General features: G+C 43.6%; 1 protein-coding gene across 1 annotated transcript in view; it reads right to left on the bottom strand.

Annotated features, from left to right (window-relative positions):
• Nucleotides 1-22719, bottom strand: part of ccnyl1 (cyclin Y-like 1) — a 73723-nt gene that overhangs the window by 28698 nt on the left and 22306 nt on the right. The window contains exons 2-7 of the mRNA XM_078228931.1: nucleotides 20739-20813; nucleotides 15840-15874; nucleotides 9737-9837; nucleotides 7988-8023; nucleotides 4133-4184; nucleotides 1321-1440 (exon numbers count right to left, since the gene is read on the bottom strand). Of these exons, the coding sequence (XP_078085057.1) occupies nucleotides 1321-1440; nucleotides 4133-4184; nucleotides 7988-8023; nucleotides 9737-9837; nucleotides 15840-15874; nucleotides 20739-20813 (419 nt within the window). The remainder of the gene's footprint in view (nucleotides 1-1320; nucleotides 1441-4132; nucleotides 4185-7987; nucleotides 8024-9736; nucleotides 9838-15839; nucleotides 15875-20738; nucleotides 20814-22719) is intronic.

The following is a 22719-nucleotide window of genomic DNA, read 5'->3' as shown; positions in this document are numbered from 1 at the left end:
TTTACATTATGAGGAGAGAGGGCTTCTTGGTTGGCAAGTTAGCCAAGTGTCCCCTGCAACATTCTCCACGGCAACACCTCTACCAAACAGAGTCCACTTGGCGACCAATCAGCGCTCTCTTCTCATGCAGTATAAATTGTTGCTTTCTTTAATTGTTGGTGATCTTGTGATCTGTTCTGAGAGTTCAAGCTGAAAAGCTTCGACAGCATGTCCCTTTTCTTTAGCAATAAAAATAACCTCTCATCTCTCCCTGGTTCATTTTAACCAATTATCTCAGACTCTGACCGTTCTGTCGGTGGAATCCATTCCTCCCTATTTATATTCCATCAAACCCCCTCATAGTTTGAAACACCTTCAGTAAATCATCCTTTAAAATCCTATACGCCAAGGAGAACAATTCCAACTTCTCTAATCTCTCCGCAAAATCATCCATGATTTATATATTTTTTGAAGTGGTATTAAGAGCACAGAGGCTTTAATCAAGCATTACTTCTGCAATACTTCATCAGTTGGCAGGAACCCTCATTTTTCAATGGAAACAGCAAAGAAATGCAGGAGAGAACAAGTGTGACGAATTGACGCTGGATTCATTGTCAGGTGCTTGTGTGTGTATGCAGGGGGCTGGATAAACGCCTCGGTAACTGGCTGAAAACATGAAGAGGGAAACTCTTAACAGAAATGTAAGCCCCTACGATGCTATGAATAGATGGTAACCAAGTACATGCAAGAGTAAATCCGACGTGCTGATCTGCCCAAGTATCGACACGGTCACAACTTTGGAAGGCAGTACATACTGACAGCCCTTCTTGCTTAAACACCATAAATTGTAGAACCATTGACAGAATTGCAACAGACTGAACGCCAAGTTAGAAACGGGTGAAATTCTGATGCATGCCCATTCTTTTATGATTAGTTAACACTGGAAATATCTTGTAATCAGGACAGGGAACTCTCTTCAGCTTAGTGGGGTGGGGAAATATTCAGGAGTATTCTGATAGATGATTAGTGACCAGAGGCACGTAAATGGGATTAGGTGGGAGGTCAGGTGCTTCACACGTGCCGGTGCAGACTCAATGGGCTGAAGGGCCTTTTCTGCACTTGTATGATTTTAGGAATTGGAACTTCACTGATTTTGAGCACAATGAATCTTCTGAAGATAAAACTGTGAGGAGCTGAATTGAACGTGAACGGGGGCACAGGTATTTTGTTTTGATCGGGTACAGGTTTAATCATTGGCACAGTGTCCTGAATTGGTGTCCTCAAACAGTATGAGGTGATGCATGGTACAATGGATGCATGGCATTGGTGCAATTCCCTTACCAGTGTCACTATCGCACATTCTGCAGTCAACTGGGCAGCACCGAAGAGGGTCCGTACAAACCGGTATATATGTTTATGTTCTGGGTCACGTTTATAATAATCTACTGGCACCTCTTCTCTCTGTAATGAGAAGATACAAAATCTCAAAAACGTGTATTGGCAAAACAGTACAAGAATAGGAACTGCACGTTGACTCCCTCTTCACTAATCAGCTCACTGGTGGTTAACAAATCTCCCTCCCATTAACGCTCAGGTCTTCTAGGCAACTTCCTGCTTGTGACCTTCTAACCAGCTGCCTGGTGGGTGGGTAACAAAGGCCATTAAAATGACACTCCCCAATTATCCACAGATTAGGCACAATGTTCAGATAACTGCTGGAGCTGCGTTTCCACCAGTGATGGCATGGTCACCCCGGCTCTCTGTTCATAGAACCATAGTGTGCAGGTGGAGGCCATTCGGCCCATCGAGTCTGCACCAACCACAATCCCATAACACCATGCATTTACCCTAGCTGGTCCCCCTGACACCAAGAAGCAATTTAACATGGCCAATCCACCTAACCCGCACATCCTTGGCCTGTGGGAGGAAACCGGAGCACCCGGAGGAAACCCAACCAGACACGGGGAGAACGTGCAAACTCCATGCAGAAAGTGACCCAAGCCAGGAATCGAACCCGGGTCTCTGGCGCTGTGAGGCAGCAGTGTTAACCACTGTGCCACCATGCCGCCCATGGGCAAGCTTGCACAGTGAGTGCCAACTGGGTAACTGGCTGTGGGGAACATCACAGTTAGGGGAGGCAATGGCCTCGTGATATTATTGCTAGACTATTAATCCAGGAAGTCAGCTATTGTTCTGGGGGCCCCGGATTAGAATCCCGCCACGGCAGATGGTGGAATTTGAATTCAATGAAAGATATCTGGAATTAAGAACCTACTGATGACCATGAAATCATTGTCGATTGTCGGAAAAACCCATCTGGTTCACAAATGTCTTTTAGGGAAGGAAATCTGCTGCCCTTACCCGGTCTGGCCTGCATGCGACTCCAGAGCCACAGCAATGTGGTGACTCAACTGTCCTCAGGCAACTAGGGATGGGCAATAAATGCTGGCCAGACTGCGACACCCATGCCTCACAAATGATTAAAAAGCTAGAACCAGCCTTCATCCCACACACAACAGGCTTTCCAGGAGGAGTAAATGGATAGCAAATCAGGAGTGGAATTCATCGAATGGCTTTGCAACACTGATGTGCGGCACACTGCAACTCAACACTACCCGTCACCATTGTTGCTTTTAAATGAAAGCATCTGGAATATTTCATAACGTCACAACTGAAATAATGCGCAATTTGCAGCAGGCCATGTAACAATCCAGAGTTCTGCACAAGACAGAATCAGTGGCATTCACGTTGGGGCACACAGGGGGGAAAACAAATCAGGAAATAGACTGAAATCTAACCTCCTCGTTGAAGCGGAGTAAATAAACTGGTTGGCATGGTGCTAAATCAGAGCTCTCATTCCTGGTCACTATCCAGCTACTCCAACAGAAGTGTTTGATTGTTGAGTTACATATGCTTTTATTTAGCTGTTGGAAATGGGTGCACCAGCAATCTGACTCCATTTGGCAGGGTGGTAATAATATCAAAGGAGGGCAAGGGAAAGAGGCGAAGAGCAAGTAGACCGTAAGAACGATCTTGGCACAGTGGTTAGCACTGCTGCCTTGCAGCGCCAGGGACCCAGGTTCGATTCCCGGCGGGGTTTGCACGTTCTCCCCGTGTCTATGTGGGTTTCCTCCGGGTGCTCTGGTGTCCTCCCACACTCCGAAAGACATACTGGTTAGATGCATTGGCCATGCTAAATTCTCCCTCAGTGTACCCAAACAGGTGCCGGAGTGTGGCGACCAGGGGATTTTCACAGTAACTTCATTGCAGTGTTAATGTAAGCCTCCTTGTGACACTAATAAATAAGTTGGGACGTCTTGTTGAAGTTGTACAAGACATTGGTAAGGCCACACATGGAATACTGTGTACAGTTCTGGTCACCCTATTATAAAATGGATATTATTAAACTAGAAAGAGTGCAGAAAAGATGCTACTGGGACTTGATGGTTTGAGTTATAAGAAGAGGCTGGATAGACTAGGACACTTTTCCCTGGAGCTTAGGAGTGATCTTATAGAGGTCTATAAAATAATGAGGGGCATAGATAAGTTAGATAGTCAACATCTTTTCCCAGAGGTAGGGGAATCTAAAACTAGAGGGGGCATAGGTTTAAGGGGAGAGATACAAAAGGGTCCAGAGGGACAATTGTTTCACACAGAGGGTGGTGAGTGTCTGGAACAAGCTGCCAGAGGCAGCAGTAGAGGTGGGTACAATTTTGTTTTTAAAAAATCATTTAGACAGTTACATGGATAAGATGGCTATAGAGGGATATGGGCCAAACGTAGGCAATTGGGACTAGCTTACTGGCAAAAACTGGGAGCCATGGACGAGTTGGGCCGAAGGGCCTGTTTCCATGCTGTGAACCTCTATAAATAAACAAATAATACAACATAATATAAAGGGAAAATTCAAAACAACTGGATACGTGTGGTATTTTCTGAATTTTGGATTGCCCAGGCGTACCAGGTTCGACTGCTCCAGTCCGGTACACTCCAATGTACAATACAAGCATATGGATGATCACCAGCGCATCTAGCCCCACTTTGTCTACCCAATAAGCTCAAGGAATTTAGTTGGCCTTTCAAAATACATAATCCTGTTCATTTTGTTATTGGTTAATGTGGTTAAAATTTCAACAATGAGGGAAGCACTTACCGTCAATGGGTGATTTTTCTCGTCAAAAATATCTATCGATCTGTCTGAATCTCTGGAGGAAGAACACAAATCATATTTACTACTTTTAGCACCTGTGACTTTCTATCTAAACTCTGCTGATCTTTCAACTAACCTTGCTGCCACCCTCTGGAGCTCCTTGGCACCGCATTGCCACCTTGGTCCACACTTTTTAAAACCTCCTTAAAACTCTATTTCAAACAAGCTTTTCCCCCTCTGTAAAACCCAATGCTCACTGCTTAAGATGTTTTTCCTGCATGTGACAAGAGCTACGGAAATACAAATTACATGAAATCTGCAGCACAGAAACAGAACATTTAGTCTCCGCTGGTGATTATATCCAAGTGAACCAGCCCCACACTTCAGCTGCCCTATCAACACCATTCCATTCTCCTTTATGTACATATCTTGGCTCCCCTCGCATGCACATATGATGCTCACTTCAACTACTTCGTAAGGTAGCGACTTCCAGATTCTCTGTGCAATTAAGTTTCTCCTGAATCATAGAATGGAATCATCTAATTATTGTAGTTTGGGGTGGCACAGTGCTTAGCAGTGCTGTCTCACAGTGCCAGGGATCAATTCCCGACTTCGGTCACTGTCTGTGTGGAGTTTGCACGTTCTCCATGTTTGCGTGGGTTTCCTCCGAGTGCTCCAGTTTCTTCCCACAGTCCAAAGATGTGCGGGTTAGGTGCATTGGCCATGCTAAATTCTCCCTCAGTGTACCCAAACAGGTGCCGGAGTGTGGCGACTGGGGGATTTTCACAGTAACTTCATTGCAGTGTGAATGTAAGCCTACTTGTGACTAATAAATAAAACTTTAAAATTTTAAACACAGAAGGCAATTCAGCCTGTTGAACCTATGTTAACTCTCTGCAACGGCAACTCAGCTAGTCCCACTCCCAGGGATTCCCCATTAGATTCCTTAGTGACCATCTTAAATTATTCCTATTAGTGCAAGAGTCACAATTCTGTGTATGCTAAAACTGTAAATTGGAGTGAAAGTTATACAATAACCCTTTGGAAGGCAAACTAAAAAGGAGGAACTCTGCTGTTCCTCTCCAGTTGAGGTCTTTATAGCAGAATGTAATTTTCGCAATAAAGTACTTTTTTTTTGCTAATCTCCATTCTAAGTTCCAGCTTGATTGAGGAACTCTGCCAGTGCCACTCTGAAACCAACATCAAGGCAGCGACTGAGCAATTTTGATTATCTGTACTCGTACTTTCCTCTGCCAGGTTAACTGAACATTTTAAAATTATAGGTTTTTGTTAGAGAAGGGTATTTATGGATATAGAATCAGGACAGGTAAATGGAATTAAGACAAGGATCAGCCTTGAAATAATTTATTTGCGGAACCACTTGAGCCTGTTCCAATATTCCTCCCAGCCTACCTCCCCTTCCTCCAGTAGCATAACCACCAAAACTAATAATTGGAGAAAAACACAGGCATGAACTGGTCTGGCAAGGCATGATGGAATAACCCACTTAAAAGGGAGTGCAGAGAAAATACAATTATTTGTATTAACTTATACAAGCAATGCTGGCATTTTCTCAACAAAAGAATGGTAAGAAGTCTCACAACACCAGGTTAAAGTCCAACAGGTGTATTTGGAGCGCTACTCCTTCATCAGGTGAGTGGCTATATGGATAAAGGATGATGAAGGAGCAGCGCTCCGAAAGCTCGTGATTCCAAATAAACCTGTTGGATTTTAACCTGGTGTTGTGAGACTTCTTACAGATGTGTGGATTAGGTTGGTTGGCCATGCTAAATTGTCCCTTAGTGTCCAAAGATGTGCAGGTTAGGTGGATTGACCATGCTAAATTGCCTATTAGTGTCCAAAGATGCACAGGTTAGGTGGATAAATACATGGAGTTATGGGGATAGGGCCTGGGTAGAATTGTGGACAGTGCAGACTTGATGGCCTCCTTCAGTACTGTAGGGATTCTATGTTCAGTTTTGGGGCTTTGTCACCTTATCGTTGGACACACTGGATTTTCTTATGATATTTCCCTTAGTATACTTCCATCAAGACCATAAGACGTAGCAGCAGAAGTAGGCCATCAAGTCTGCTTCGCCATTCAACGAGACCATGTCTGATCCGAGATAATCCTCAGCTCCAATTTCCCACCTTATGCTTATAACCCTCGATTCCCTTACCTTCAACTGCATCAGTTCCCCCATTGTTTTAGAATTTGATCCTCCCATCAATCTTCCTTTGCAATGAGAATAGCTCCAGCTTCCGATGACACTTTTTATATCGAGGACAAATATTCTTACATTGTCTTTCACAACCTCAGGATGTCCGACAGCACTTCACAACCAATGAAATATATTTGAAGTTGTGTTGTAATGCAGGATACAGTGACTATACTTGAAAAGTACTTCATCACTTCATAAGTGTAGTGATCACTGCACGTGGCCTCACTGATGCTTTGTGCTTTCTTTCTCCTGTGTTTTATGAAGATGCAAACTGCACTTAATTTTTGCAATTGCTGTCATCACAATAATGTTTTCAATGTTAAAGTTTAAAGTTTATTTATTGGTGTCACAAGTAGGCCTACCTTAACACTGCAATGAAGTTACTGTGAAAATCCCCTAGTTGCCACGCACTGGCACCTGTTCGGGTATACCGAGGGAGAATTTAGCATGGCCAATGCACCCAAGCAGCACGTCTTTCAGACTGTGGGAGGAAACCCACGCAGATACGGGGAAAATGTGCAAACTCCGCACAGGCAGTGACCCAAGCCGGGAATCGAACCCGGGTCCCTGGCTCTGTGAGGAAGCAATGCTAACCACTGTGCCGGCCATGAACTATAAGATAGAACAATGCGCCTGACATGTCTGCCTTTTTCCTTAACTGAGGGTTTCCCTCCACCTGTGGTTGAAGGGCACCTTTTGGGTGTTTGTCACTAAAAGCATTAAGTTCCTCCAACTAAAAAAAAAATTATCCCAGCATTTGACACATCTCCATTTGACTCCTCCAATGGTCTCCTGGCCTGTCTCCCATTTTCTACCTTTCATAGACTTCAGCTCATCTTAAATTGCTGCCCGTATCTTGCGCCGTTCATCTGTTCCTCTCTTCCCCCCCCCCTCTCCAACGTGTTGGCCTAAGTTGGCTTTGAGTGGAGCAATATCTCAATTTTAAATTCTTCACGGTTTGCCCCTCTCCATCTTTGTAACTGCCTCCAGCCCTCAACAGCACCATATTCCAGCAATCCTGGCCTCTTGTATAGCCTGTTATCCCTTCACCACTGATAAAACACCATAACATTTTACTATGCTATAGAACCTTCACAAATGCAAGTTATTGGAGGGGAAAATGGACTGCCTGCTGTGATAGTGGAGTCAGACACTTTAGGAACTTTCAAGCGGTTATTGGATAGGCACATGGAGCACACCAGAATGATAGGGAGTGGGATAGCTTGATCTTGGTTTCGGACAAAGCTCGGCACAACATCGAGGGCCAAAGGGCCTGTACTGTGCTGTACTGTTCTATGTTCTATGTAACCTTCACAAATGCAAGTTATTGGAGGGGAAAAAAAACACCCCATCCTTTATTTTTGTTCCATTAAGATTTGTTGATGGCAGTTATCAGGGCTCCACAGGGCGACTGGTGGAGGAAACGTCACAGGAGGCTACAGAACCCAACGCAATTCCCTGGAGACTAATTACATTTTGAAAATTAATTTCCTGAAAATTGGCAGTGGATAATTGGCAGAGTTCTGACATCCATACTGTGGAACAAACCCTACTTTCTTGTGAAGTCACACAAACTAGGTGCTACAAGATAGCATTAGATAATTGGTAAGAACAATTTGAGAAAGAGTAAGATTACCTGTTCTTTGTGTGATAATATATTGCAAGCGTAACGCTGTAAGAAGGGGGAAAAAAATTAACATTTAAACTGTTAAACAAATGCAAATTTACACCATCTATAGCCCGACAAATACAACATCCATACTTTCTCACCAGTATCTCCCTTCCCAAAAAAAACTCTTTGTATTCATGCCATCTAACTAGCCCCACCAAGTTACTGTTGAACAAGGCTTCCTCATAGAACTGTTACTGACCTATGCACATCTGTATTTAAAACATAAATGAAGCACAGTTTACAAGATGCTATGCTGCAAGTCACTTGCCAACAGAATGGGAAGACTGGCGTAGTGCCCTTCACATTCTCTAGACATCTCAAGGCACTTTGTGACCCACAAATTACTTTAAAACTTGCAGTCATTGTTATGTAGCCAAATGCGGCAGCCAACTTGCACATGGCAAAATCCCATAAAGAGGAAAGGAGATTAATGATAAATTAATCTGTCCCTGGTGGTGCTGGCATAAAGACAAGCTGGTTAACTGGCAAAACCCTGCTTCAAGCAGTACCAAGGGATCTTTCATACTCAACTGGAGCTGCCTCAGTTTAATCTGAAAGAGGGCAGCTCCACTCTGTTGGCCCAAATGATGAGTTTGTTTCCTAGACTAGGGCCTGAATCCACAACCTTCTGACACTGAGGTGAACATTCTACCCACGGAGCCAAGGCTGATGTTTGAATCGAGGATTGAAGAAGGGTAAATGAAAATTGGATTATAGAAGCCCTTCATTTTAGATTTACTATAATAAGTGGATGAGGTTAAGGTAATTATAAAGTGCCTTATTTGTAGTGAGAATTCACAATGTGTCTGGAACAATATATGCAAAGGTATATAAACTGTACAACCACAATTTAACCAAGTATTATGAAATTAAACTGCATTCTTCATGTGTTTTGTAAACCTTGGCCAATGGGCAATCCAACTGCTCAACATGATGGGAAACACAGTGGTAAACCAAATTCTTTTAGTACAATAGAGTACAGAAAGGTGGATTTTCTTGTCAGCTTGGGATACGCAGGAGCAAGTTTAACTAGAAGTCTGGAATGTATGGGAGTATATTCACTCCTGGGTAGCGAGGCTGGTGCAATCTCTCAAGCTGATAAGAGAAGCTGGATTCAGGCAAAAGAATGACTCCGTTCGCCAATTACAATTCACACGTTAGCTGTGGCTTTGGATATACCGGATGTACGTGGGCTAAGTTTCCTAAGTAACGGGGTAGGAACCTTTAGGTGCAATGAGCTAATGATCTCCTACTTCTGTTGACAGGTGGAATGTTATTGGCTAAGATAATAATGTACAATATTGTAATTGGACCCTCCAGTTTGGGTGACAGACTGGGCAGGATATTGAAGTGTTCAGGACAGTATATCAATTCGACATTTGTAACGTTTAGCGATGATAGATAGTAGTCATCGGCTATTCTCTCTCCAATGGATGCATTAGCAAATAAAATTTCTTTTCATTCTTTAATCACATGCTGACTTTCGTAGTCTATGTATTGGTTGAGCGAGATCAACTGAATACAAGACACCTCAGTGGGACACCTGAGAAAAGTCTTCTTACAAGGATCATTTATTCAGATAAATCACAACAGTTCATATTAAGAAGTAAAAAAAACCTCATGTTTTTAATCTACCACAATTAGATAAAGAAACCCCACACCTACTTTAAATTTAGTCTGACAAGAAGAGAATTGAATTCGTTGATCACCTACCATTTAATTGTGCTCTTCAGGTTGGGTTGGCTTACAGTACTGTCATCAATAAATATTGTTGAACATGAGCTGTATTTTTTAGTGAGTTGACCAGGAGATACCTGTGTAAATAAATTAAATCAAATCTGAAAGATTTCTCTTTATTTCCGCACATCAGTACAAGACATTGATTATTATAACTATATGTCCTTGCCATAGAGGGAGTGCAGCAAAGGTTTACCAGGCCGATTCCTCGTGATGGCAGGTCTGTCATATGAGGAGAGACTAAGTTGGTTAGGATTGTATTCACTGGAGTTTAGAAGAGTGAGGGGGATCTCATAGAAGCTTATAAAATTCTAACAGGGTTAGACAGGGTAGATTCAGAAAGAATTTTCCTGATGGCGGGGGAGTCCAGAACTAGGGATCATCTTTTTGAGGATAAGGGTTAAAGTTTTTAGGACTGAGATGAGGAGAAATTTCTTCACCCAGAGGGTGGTGAATGTGTGGGATTCACTACCACAGAAAGTAGTTGAGGCCAAAATGTTGTCCGATTTCAAGAAGGAATTAGATATAGCTCTTGGGGCTAAAGGGATCAAAGGATGTGGGGGAAAAGGGGGAGGATCAGGATATTGAATTTGATGATCAGCCATGATCAAAATGAATGGCGGAGCAGGCTCGAAGGGCCAAATGGCCTACTCCTGCTTCTAGTTTCTATGTTTATGTTTCTATAACATGTAGGTATGAACCCTGCATACCTGCATGGGGCGGCACGGTAGCACAGTAGTTAGCACTGCTGCTTCACAGCTCCAGGGACCTGGGTTCGATTCCCGGCTTGGGTCACTGTGTGTGGAGTTTGCACATTCTCCTCGTGTTTGCGTGGGTTTCCTCCGGGTGCTCCGGTTTCCTCCCACAGTCCAAAAATGTGTGGGTTAGGTCGATTGGCTGTGCTAAAAATTGCCCTTAGTGTCCTGGAATGCGTAGGTTAGAGGGATTAGTGGGTAAATATGTAAGGATATGGGGGTAGGGCCTGGGTGGGATTGTGGTCGGTGCAGACTCGATGGGCCGAATGGCCTCTTTCTGTACTGTAGGGTTTCTATGTTTCTAAAAAAAATAATGCAAAAGCCAATCATTGAGGGATTAAATATCTAGTATAAATAATTATAGCTATTAGCCCCATATCACATTGAAATTCCTTAAACTGCCTCAATGAGTCACGATGCAGGAACATGCAAAAGCTATTCTATTATCAGCAACACTTCACCAATAGTAATAGCCTGTTCATTCATCCTTCTTTACGTTGAGAGAAGAATACAAAAAGTTCAGAGGAGATGTGCGAGGCAAGTGCTTTACAAAGAGGATGGTGAATGTCTGGAATGCCCTGTCCGGGGAGGTAGTGGGAGCAGGTACGATAGCGACATTTAAGGGGCATCTAGCTGAATTGATGAATAGGATGGGAATGGAAGGATACGAATTCCGTAAGTGCATATGGTTTTAGTTCAGATGGGCATCATGATCGATGCAGGCTTGGAGGGCCGAAGGGCCTGTTCCTGTGCTCTACTGTTCTTAGTCCTTTATGACATTGGAAGAATTCCCTGCTAAAATCTACCTCTTTGACCAAACCTTTGCCCACTTATCCTAACATCTCTTTATGTAGCTCAGTGCCAAATTTTGTTTACTAATCACTCCTGTGAATACACTGTATATAAAAAGTAGACTGCATTGGGATACCTTTGAACTTGTATAATGTTTGAAATGATACTTGAAACTTGTACATCTGATGTGCTAAGTGCAATTTTACCATGTTAAAGCATGGTGACACAGTGGTCAGCACTGCTGCCTCACAATGCCAGGGACCTGGGTTAAATTCTGGCCTTGGATCACTGTCTGTGTGGAGTTTGCATATTGTCCCTGTGTCTGTGTGGGTTTCCTCTGGCTTTCTCCCACAGTCCAAAGATGTGCGTGTTAGGTGGATTGCTAAATTCTCCCTCAGTGTCAGGATGATTAGTAGGATAGATATGCGGGATTATGGGGATTGTTGTCGGTGTAGTCTCGATGGACCGAATGGCCTGTTCTGCACTGTAGGGATTCTATGATGCTATAAAGCTGCTACATAAATGCAAGTTGCTGTTGGAATAGTTCCTTGGGATCTTTACTATCTTCTTGAGTCACCTTGTGTTTAACAAAAGTATTCAAGAGGAGGCTATTTAATCTTCACAACCCCCCCAAATATTTTGATAACTTCCCTCAAACAAATGGGAACAGGCCTCACCCACACTTCTTCAGTGAAACTATCACAAACTCCCTGTCGCTGTGAAATTAGTTTCAATCTTGCTCAGTGCTCTCTATTACTGGGGATCATATCCTTGATAATATTTAAAAGATAGCGATTGAGTTGGAGATCCATCTCCATCTATAGAAACATATAAGATTATGAAGGGAATAGATTAGCAGGGAAGTTGTTTCCACTGGGGGTGAAACTAGAACTAGTGGGCATGGCCTCAAAATAAGGGGGAGCAGATTTAGGGCTGAGTTGAGGAGGAACTTCTTCACACAAAGGGTTGTGAATCTGTGGAATTCCCTGCCCAGTGAAGCAGTTGAGGCTACCTCATTGAATGTTTTTAAGGCAAAGATAGATACATTTTTGAACAGTAAAGGAATTAAGGACTATGGTGAAGGGGCGGGTAAGTGGAGCTGAGTCCACGAAAAGATCAGCCATGATTGTACTAATGGTGGAGCAGGCTCGAGGGGCCAGATGGCCTACTCCTGCTCCTAGTTCTTATGTTCTTATGATGACTGCCAGCCAAGGAGAGCAATGATTAAGTGTCTCTTTTACTTGCAGCATTGTCCTCGTTTGATATTTCATTACATTCAAAAAAATAAAATGCCTCAGAAATCCACATTGACGTCCAAGGCTCGTAATGCAGAACCTCACAAACAGCACTACCAGTTCTCAAATTTCTACAAATGTTGTTCTAGAAGCAAGAGTTTGGAGAATGAGTGTGAAGAGTTCTGTGGGATCCACTATGGTTGCAGAGCATCCAGAGTCTAAACGTTTGTATATTATTGTCCCTGTGAGCATTGCCAACCTTCCTGTTTACTCCCAGTGTCACCAGGAGTTAAAGCTTAACCCCCTGGGCACTGCTACAAGAAACCCTGGAGAAAAATCATGGAGACATTTGAAAAGAGACATGGTAAACTTCCCTAATATTCTTAAACATTTTGAGAGTGGGATTATCGCTAAAGTGTAAAGTTTATTTATTAGTCACAAGTAGGCTTACATTAACACTTCAATGAAGTTACTGTGAAAATCCTCCAGTCGCCACACTCCGGTGCCTTTCAGGTACACAGAGAGATAATTTACCATGGCCAATCCACCTAACCAGCACATCTTTCGGACTGTGGGAGGAAACCAGAGCACCTGGAGGAAACCCACGCAGACATGGGGAGAACGTACAGACTCCGCACGGACAGTAAGCCAAGCCAGGAACTGAACCTGGGTCCCTGGTGCTGTGAGGCAGCATTGCTAACTATTGTGCCACCGTGCCGCTAGACTATTAATCCAGAAACTCAGTTAAGGTTCTGGGAACCTGGGTTCAAATCCCGCCACAGCAGATGGTGGAATTAAGAAGCTACTGATGACCATGAAACCATTGCCGATTGTCGGAAAAACCCATCTGGTTCACTAACGTCCTTTAGGGAAGGAAATCTGCCGTCCTTACCTGGTCTGGCCTCCATGAGACTTCAGAGCCACAGCAATGTGGCTGACTCTCAACTGCCTTCTGAAATGGGGATGTGAACATTGCTGGCTGAGCCAGTATTTATTGCCCAACCCTGATTGCCCTTCAGAGGGCATTTGAGAGTCAACCACTTTGCTGTCGTCACATGTAGAGTCATAGAGGTTTGCAGCATGGAAACAGGTCCTCAAGCTCAACTTGTCCATGTCACCCAGTTTTTAACCACTAAACCATTCCCAATTGCCCGCGTTTGGTCCATATCCCTCTATACCCATCTTACCCATGTTACTGTCTAAATGCTTTTTAAAAAACAAAATTGTACCCGCCTCTACGACTACCTCTGGCAGCTCGTTCCAGACACTCACCACCCTTTGCATGAAAAAAATGCCCCTCTAGACCCTTTTGTATCACTCCCCTCTCACCTTAAACCTATGCCCTCTAGTTTTAGACTCCCCTACCTTTGGGAAAAGATGTTGATTATCTAACTTATCTATGCCCCTCATTATTTCATAGACCTCTATAAGGTCACCCCTAAGCCTCCTACACTCCAGGGAAAAAAGTCCCAGTCTATCCAGCCTCTCCTTATAACTCAAACCATCAAGTCCCGGTAGCATCCTAGCAAATCTTTCTAGTTTATTAACATCCTTTCTATATTAGGATGACCAGAACCGGGTAAGGACGGCAGATTTGAAGTGTTAGCCAGGCTCCCACATTCCCACATCAGTGAACTAGGTGGGCTTTTCTGACAATTGACAATGGTTTCATGGTCATCTTTTAATTTTAGATTTTTAGTGAATGCAAATTTCACCATCTGCCCTGGTGGGATTGGGATTCGAACCCAGGTTCCCAGAGCATTATTCTGGGTCTCTGGATTACTGAAAAGTGACATTGCCACTACACCACTGCCTCCTCAGGCCATTAATGTAGTAAAATGTCCCAAGGCACTTCATAGGACCATTATAAAACAAAGTCTGACACCAAGTCACATAAGGAAATATTAGGGGGGTGGGGTGCGGGGGAGAGAGTGAGAGAACAGCATTGTGTTCTTTTATGCCTTTGTTAGACCTGTGCCGCAGTTGGTTTTGTGGAAGGTGCTGCGACTGCTTCTGCGGGGGTATGCGCTCTGCATTTGTGGCACCAGCCGGCACAGCCTCTCTCTCTCTCTCCAGTGCCAGGTCCTAGACCTGCCATTTTGCACATAGTCAGAAGCATTTAACAAGTCACTTTCTGTTATTTCTCCCACCTCCAGTGCAACGTTACCACCAATTACATTTTTCTCATGTCCTTTAGCATTCCAAAGGGATCTGACCCTTCACAACAGCCCGGTTCACTCTTACAGCACCCCCAAAACCCACTCCCCTTTGAGCACAAGTAGAGGAAATGCAACATGTCATGTCCTTTCAAACTTTCCTTCCCCCATCCAGGTCCCAAACACTTCTTTCAGGAAAAGCAATAACTCTGAAGCACGTCAATGGCTGTAAAGTGCTCGAGGACATTCTGAAGTTGTGATAGCCTTTTTATATAATGTTAGTAACTGGGCGGTCCAAGAGGCTGTTACATTGCATCTTCATATCTGGGATGAAGCGATGCAAATGATTTCTCGCTGCTTACCTGTCTTCCTACTGGAAACAGGTTTCAACTGTCCAAACTTGGCTCCTCATATGAACTGGCCTCAGCACTGTGCACTGCTCAGTTTTCCTACTGCTGCTCTATACCCTCACCTTTTATTTGGTTGAAAATGCGAAGGTCGTCACCATGAGAATGCACCAGAGAATACTGGCGAGTGAATGTTGTGCTATGAAATGCCTCTCTTTGGAAAAAAGTGGAAATGCTAATCTATTTTAAAAATAAACAGATTGAGTTTCAATTAAAATCACAGTGGCAACAATATTAAGAATTTGCGTGCTAATGTCCTCTAGTGTGATTTCACAGTGTCCAAGATTTAATTCATCACCACAGTACAGAAGGAGATCATTTGGCCCATTGAGTCTGCACTGACTCTCCAGCAGAGAATCCCACTCAGGCCCTATGCATAACTCCACACATTTACCCCGCTAATCCCCCTAATTTACACATCTTTACACTGAGGGGCAATTCAGTGTGGCCAATCTACCTAACCTGCACAACTTTGGACTGTGGGAGGAAACCCATGCAGACACGGCGAGAACACGCAAACAGATAGTGACCCATGCCGGGAATCGAACCCGGGTCCCTAGCGCTGCGGGGCAACAGTGCTAACCAATGTGCCACCATGCCGGGAGCTTGGGGAGAATGAAATGAAATTGACAAAATGTTGTAGCTTAAAGAATTAAATCCTGAAGTATGACAAAATACTGATGGCCCGCGATGGTGAAGCAGACACACAGCTTGTCTAAAGGAATTGCACTTACGTGGTTTATATGATTGCTCTTTCTCTTCTCTCTCACTGTTTCAAAACAAAGGAAACACATTTTAAAATTTGTGAGCAAACTAAAACAAATCTATTTGGAGCCAAATGTAGACCTTTATCAGTGACCCCTCAGCTCTTCTGTGTTTCTGAGAGACAGTTAGAGGTCTTTATGGAAAACGCTACCTCTTCCAACCTACCTGGTGCCAGCAATCATCTGGAGCAAAGCACAGCCTGGGATAACATCACCTACACTTATCTGACATTTTGTCTGAAGAAGCAAGACATGCTATCGTGTGGATTCCTTCGAGCGCAAGACCTCGATTACTTAGGCAAGAAATTCAGAGTTTCCATACTTTTAAAGAAAAGTCTAACTCTCCATATCACAGGATCAGAAAATATATACGTCATTTAACTAAATCCTCACTAATGAAACGCTTCATTTACATTTTATATATTGTATAATTTGTGCTTAGATACAGCACGATCACCGGGACTCACTGGCCTCCCCCAAGGCATTTTTCTCAGCGGCAGGAGACTGCGTGCTGTGGGCAGGAGGTGGATCTTCTGGTCCCGCCGCTGTCAACGGCATCTTCCATTGATTCAACCCCACAGTGCAGAGAAACATGGCAGGGGTGCACTGTCGGTGGTGTGAAAAGCTGGAAGATCACACTCAATAAGCTGAGTAATTGATTCTGTGACGTTAGTGTACCTTTAAGAATTTGGGAGAGGAAGTAGTTTGTCACGAATGTGATAAAAGGAGAAATGTTCGATGGTGGGAGACAAGAACTGAAATGGATTATATTATGACGTTTGCATGTTTTGATTTTGCAAAATATATGTATATTTATTGTAGAGTACTAATAGTGTGAAACTGGAAGGGTTTGAAAAATGAAACCATCTTGGAATGTCAATGGTTCATTTTTGTTCTTAAAGGGGGTGTGAGGTTAGTGTATCTTTAAGAGATTTTAAAAAAAAAAATCATGCTCACAGCCTTATCTGATGTCATGGCTGCCGGCTTGTCTGGAGATGTCCTTTTATTGCTGCTTAAACAGGGGTTTGTTTATTTTTACTGGGGTGTTTATGACTCGGCATTGTGAGGAGGAAAACTGGTTGGCAGGTCAGGTGACAGGAGTCTTTCATTTTCAGTTTTGAGCTGCAGGTTTTAGTTTAGAAGGGAGAAGGGAAATCAGACTGAAAGCAGTGTCTTCTCTCTCTCTCCCTGGTTTTGGTAAATTCTGCTGTTTAGCTGAAAGCCTTCCTGGAGTCGAAAACCTGCTGTTGGTGGCTTGACCAGAGTCTCTCCCTGCTGTTCTAACTTCAAACTGTTCTATCAAGAGAACTGCAGAATTCATCCAAAGGACTCAGTTCCAGTAGCACATGAGCATTAGTCTTAGTTAAACCTGTGAAAAGGATTTTGTCTAAAGGAAGTTTTGGTTTTGATTGGAACATCTTAGATATATTTGTTATGGGATATACATTATTGTGGTTGTTTTGTTATTGATAAAAGTTATTGCTAATTTTCTTTCCATACATGTCAACTATATTCTTAATTAAACTTGTTTGATAAAAGCTCCCTAGTGGGTTATTTGAATCATATCGGAGAGGAACCATATCATGCTTATCATAGCCAAATTCAAGGTGCAAAACTTACCATCCAAGCAGGCTTCATAAAACACTTTGGAGTTTCTGAGCTGAACCATAATTCAAGCAATAGCTTTCATTCTTATATTGCCTTTTATGCAAAGAAAATCATCCCAAGGAACCTCACAAATGGAAGCTACCAAGGAAAGGCATGTGCGAGCCATTGAGGAAGAGATTAGAATGAGATGGCCAATGCCTGGCCAAAAGGATGATTCTTGAGAAGACCTCTGCAGAAGCAGAGATTCGTGGTCATGCTGATGTGGTCAGGGGGTGAGTTTTCTTTTATTTATTCTTTCATGGGATGTGGATGTCGCGGGCTGGACCAGCATTTATTGCCCATCCCCAAAGGCATTTAAGAGTCAACAACATTTGCTGTGGGTCTGGACTCTCATGTTGCCAGACCAGGTAAGGACGGCAGATTACTTTCCCTAAAGGAAATTAGTGAAATTAGGTGGGTTTGACGTGGACGCTAGTGTACCTTTAAGAAATGTTTTTTTTAAATCATGTTCTCTGCAGTTTCTAAGCAGGCCTTTGATTTTATTGTGGTACCAGCTGTCTGCTAAAAGTCTTTTTATTGCTGTTTCAATGGTTTAAATGGGGTTATGTTTATTTTTAAGCTAGGCCTCATGCACCGACTTGGAATTTACAACTGGGTGGTAGATCATGTGTTTTGGACAGGTTTTTTTCCATAGTGAATTTAAGGTTTCATTTTCAGTTTGGCTGCTGATTGCTGTTTTAGTTAGAAGGTGTTTGGACATCAGACTGAAAGCAGTGTTTTTCTCTCTCTCTCCCCGGTATTTTAAATTCTACTGGCTATCTGGAAGCAGGTCTCCTGGCCTTCCTGGAGTGAAAGGTCTGCAGTTGGTGGTTTGCTAGCTAGTACCTGGAGTCTATCTCTCGCCCCCTGGTATTTTGGGAAGTTATTCTGGCTTCAAGTTTATCTGTGTGAATATCAAGAGAACTGCAGCATCCAACCAAAGGACTAAGTTCCAGCATCACATGAGCATTTGTATTTTCTGTGCTAAACCTGTGGCAAGGGTTTTGTTTGTTTGGAACGGTATTTACTTGTTAAAGTTTATACAATATCATGGTTATTTTTTTCTTGTTTGTAATTGGTAAAGGTTATTGCTAATTTTCCTTCTATACATGTTAATTATATTCTTAATTAAACTTTGTTTGATAAAAGCTCCCAAATGGGTCATTTGAATCATACCTGAAGTGAAACATCTCCTGCTTATCCAAATTCAAATTGCAAAACTTATGATCCAGACGGACTTCATAAAACACTCTGGAGTTTCTGACCTGAATTATAATAGATGGCAATCGACAATGGCTTCGTGGTTATCATTAGACTCTTTAACTCCAAATTTCTACTGAATGCAAATTTTACCATCTGCCGTGGTGGGATTTGAACCTGGGTCCCCAGAGCATTACTCTGGGTTACTAGATTACTAGTCGAATGACAAGTCCACTTCGCCACGGTCCAATGAAAATACCACTACGCCACTGCCTCCCCTAAAACCAATGTGAAACCACTGTCACCAAAGGATCGACCACAAGTAACAGAATCAGAACACTGAAAGATGCCATGGAAGGTGATCGGTGACTCTGGGGATGTTGTAGAGACAGAGGGCTGTCTTTACAACATCCTCAGAGTCACCAATGAGAAATATGTTGAGAACAAATGGTTCAAATTTAATGCGCTGTGGGACAGCAGCCAGTGTAAGTCAACAAAGGATGAATTGAACTTAGTGTAGAACTGGATCTTGTACTTTTGAACAAATGTGAGCTTGCGAAGGACAGGAGAGCATTGGAATAATTAAGTTGAGGTGACAAAGAATAGATAAGGTACTCAGTGGCAGAGGGGCAGCAATGTTTCACAATGGAAACAAGTGGTGTTAGTGATGGGACATGGGGTTTAAAACGCAGCTCAGTATCAAATAGAATGCCAAGGATTCACACAGTTCGTTTCAGTCTGAATTGCTGGAAAAGGGACTTGGAGAAGGATGCTGAGGGAGCCCGAGAGTTCTGTGTTGGGATCATCGCTTTCCTTTTGAATATAAGTGAATTGAACTTGGGCATGGCCTCCTTCTATGCTGCAAGATTCTGTGGTTCTAAGGGAATAGAATTTATTCTTTGGCTGCTTAGCCAGCCAGCTAGGGAATTTTCACAGCAACTTCATTGCAATGTGAATGTAAGCCTACTTGTAACGAATAAATAAACTTAAACTTACACTGAGCAGACAGTGAGGTTATTCCCCCTAGTCAGACCATTCGCAACATTTTGAAAAAACTGACTGAAAGTATTTAAAGGGGAGGAAGAGGCTGGAGGTGGGGCAGGTCAGGGCTAACAAAAGTATTATCCACCCATATGTGGAGTGCACAAAAGAATTGTCCTTACACTTCAGTGTTTATTTCACTTAAGCAGTTTAAGATGCTGTAAACATTACGTGCCGGGCCTGAATAAGCAACCTCGTGTATCATGTTAATGATGAGCAGTGCTATCAAACACATCGTTTAAGTTGTATACAGGTTTTGAATCTGTACATTTTAAACAAAGCTTGGGCAATAAAGAGATTAAAACATTGAACCCAACTGCTTGTAGAGGTATGCGGGCAGCCAGCAGAGCTGGAAGGGATTACACCAAGAGACTAACCCGCTTCAAAGAAGCTAAAGGGCTTTAAAGATCCCTGAATTTGATCGAGTCCCTGAAACACCGTTGATAACCATGACCCGCAGGTTGCTGATATATTGGAACCTGTGGCCCTGGTCATATTCTTATGAATGACAGACAGCTCTAAAGGTAGATATGCAAAAAAACCTTTTCATTATATCTGTGATTAACAGGGAACAAAAAGGATAGATAACCCCTTCTGCCACCTTTGCCAAGTCATTTTGGGAAGCGTGGTGCTTGGGAAAGGACGATGGGAAAAAGAGATGCAACTTTCCACCACTGAGCTGAATATTTGTCCATGAATGTTACAAACCTTAATGGAACATGGCAATATCAAAGGCAGTGTTTCTTTGTTGCTGGGTAGATTTGGTGAATGAATTTCATGAACAGTGCAGCTTTTGCATTTAGAAAAAAAAGATAGAAATTGAAGCAATGTTGTGACACTGCATGAGATGTTGGCCTACACTGGAGTCGACAGTAGCTATTGTAATGGCAGCATTTTAAAACAGCCAGAACATCTCTCTGGTACATAATGGACAACAATAACACAGATATCATGATATTAATCTGGCTCATATCTACTCACCATCTGGCTGTGACTTGCTCAGGAAGATGGTGCTGGCTCTTGGGTGGTCGGATGGATTGGATTCACAGTTCATATCTGGGAGACAGATGAGAGAGAAAAAAATAAATACAAAGTGTATCCGAGGTTGCAACAACTGGCGCCTTTCTCATTTTTCGCCTCTCATCTAATCGCACCACCTTGCCTTGCCGAAAGTCAGGCAGGGCGAGGTCTTAATATCATGCCCATTGTGTTCAATCCCTGCGGCTTCCCAGCAACTGATTCTGTCCTGCTCCTTGGCAACAGCCTGAACCTGAGCCAGGCTATTTGCAGACTTGGTGTCATATCTGACCTCGGAGATGAGCTTCTAACCACATAGCCACACCATTACTGGGACCCAAGACCACCTATCCCAACCTTCATAACATCACCTTGACTTTGCCCCTGCCTCAGTTCACCTGCTGTTGAAATCCTCATCTCTGCTGTTGCTCCCTGTTGACTTAAAACTGTTAGCTGGGCTCTCACATTCTACCCGCAATAAACTGCAGGTCATCCAAGACTCTGCTGTTCAAATCTTTAAAGTAAAAAAGTTTATTTATTAGTCACAAGTAGGCTGACATTAACACTGCAATGAAATTACTATGAAAATCCTCTAGTCGCCACACTCCGACCTGTTCCGGTACAGTGAGGGAGAATTTAGCATGGCCAATGCACCTAACCAGCATGTCTTTCGGACTGTGGGAGGAAACCGAAGCACCGGAGGAAACCCACGCAGACACGGGGAGAACGTGCAGACTCCACACAGACAGTGACCCAAGCTAGGAATCGAACCCGGGTCCCTGGAGCTGTGAGGCAGGAGTGCTAACCACTGTGCCGCCCCACACTCCAGCAGAATTTCCCAACCACCCGGGGGCTTCAATGGACTCCGGGAGGGCCGGTGTGAAGCCGATTTCACTGACTCACACCTAGTCCAATCATCCCTGCACTCACTGAGCTACACTGGCGTATGGTCAAGTACCGCCTCGATAAACTCTTATCCCTGTTTTCAAATTCCTCCATAACCCCCCATCCCAACCTCCTAATATTATAGCCCCCTCCCTCCCACAAGCTCGACAAATGTTCTGGCCTCATGAGCAGTCCTGATTCTAAATGTTCTACTATTGATAGGCTTGCCAACTGCACTGTGCATATTCCAGGAGGCATCAGCAGAAGCAACATCACAGAATCTAGGCAACTTGATGAGCCCACACAGGGTGGGACAAAGTCCAAATCTGCAGATCCTACACATCGAGTGCTGGCAAACGGCCAGCTCGGTTTCCACTTTCTGGCTGGCGGGAGCTTCAGCCAGCTCCCTCCTGATGGTTACATCAACAGGCTCGCGAGGTCCAGCCCGGGACCATTGGCTCGTGCCTGCTTCCTGCGGAAGTACTGGTCCCTCTGCCAGCTCACACCACACTTATCTCAGCGCCAGCGGGGGGAAAAACAAACAGGCTGGGCAGCCGGCAGCAATGTGCGCTGCCTGTTGTAATGCACTATATCATCATGCTGGCTGCACCAGAGAGGGAGCGCTGCCTAACCTGCCTACCAAATGGACTCTTGTGGCTGCCAGGCCAGAAGTCAATCAGCCGAGGGGAAATCCTATCATTTTAAAATCTCCAGGACTGTTTGTAATAGTCGCTGGGAGATTCTGGGCAATTCCGGGAGTCTCCTGCTCATTCCAGGAGGGTTAGCAACACTAGCCATTGGTGACCTCGCCTTCAGCTACTTAGAACCTTAGCATTAGAATGCAAGTGGCAGCCATGCTTCAGTTGGTAGCACTTTTGCGGAGTCAGAAAGTTGAGAGTTCAAGTCCTGCTCCAGCACAAAAATAAATGCCCGTGCAGTACTCAGTGGCTGCTGCACTGTCAAAAGTGCTATGTTCTGGATGAGATGTTAAACCAAGGCCCAATCTGCCCCCCCAGGTGCACGTAAAATATTCCATGGCACTAACTTCAAAGAGAAACTA

The sequence above is a fragment of the Mustelus asterias genome, chromosome 14 (genome assembly GCF_964213995.1).
Source record: "Mustelus asterias chromosome 14, sMusAst1.hap1.1, whole genome shotgun sequence".
In the NCBI taxonomy this organism is placed as follows: Eukaryota; Metazoa; Chordata; class Chondrichthyes; order Carcharhiniformes; family Triakidae; genus Mustelus; species Mustelus asterias.
Note: the sequence above shows the minus strand (reverse complement) of the source record. Positions and strands in the feature narration are given on the sequence as shown.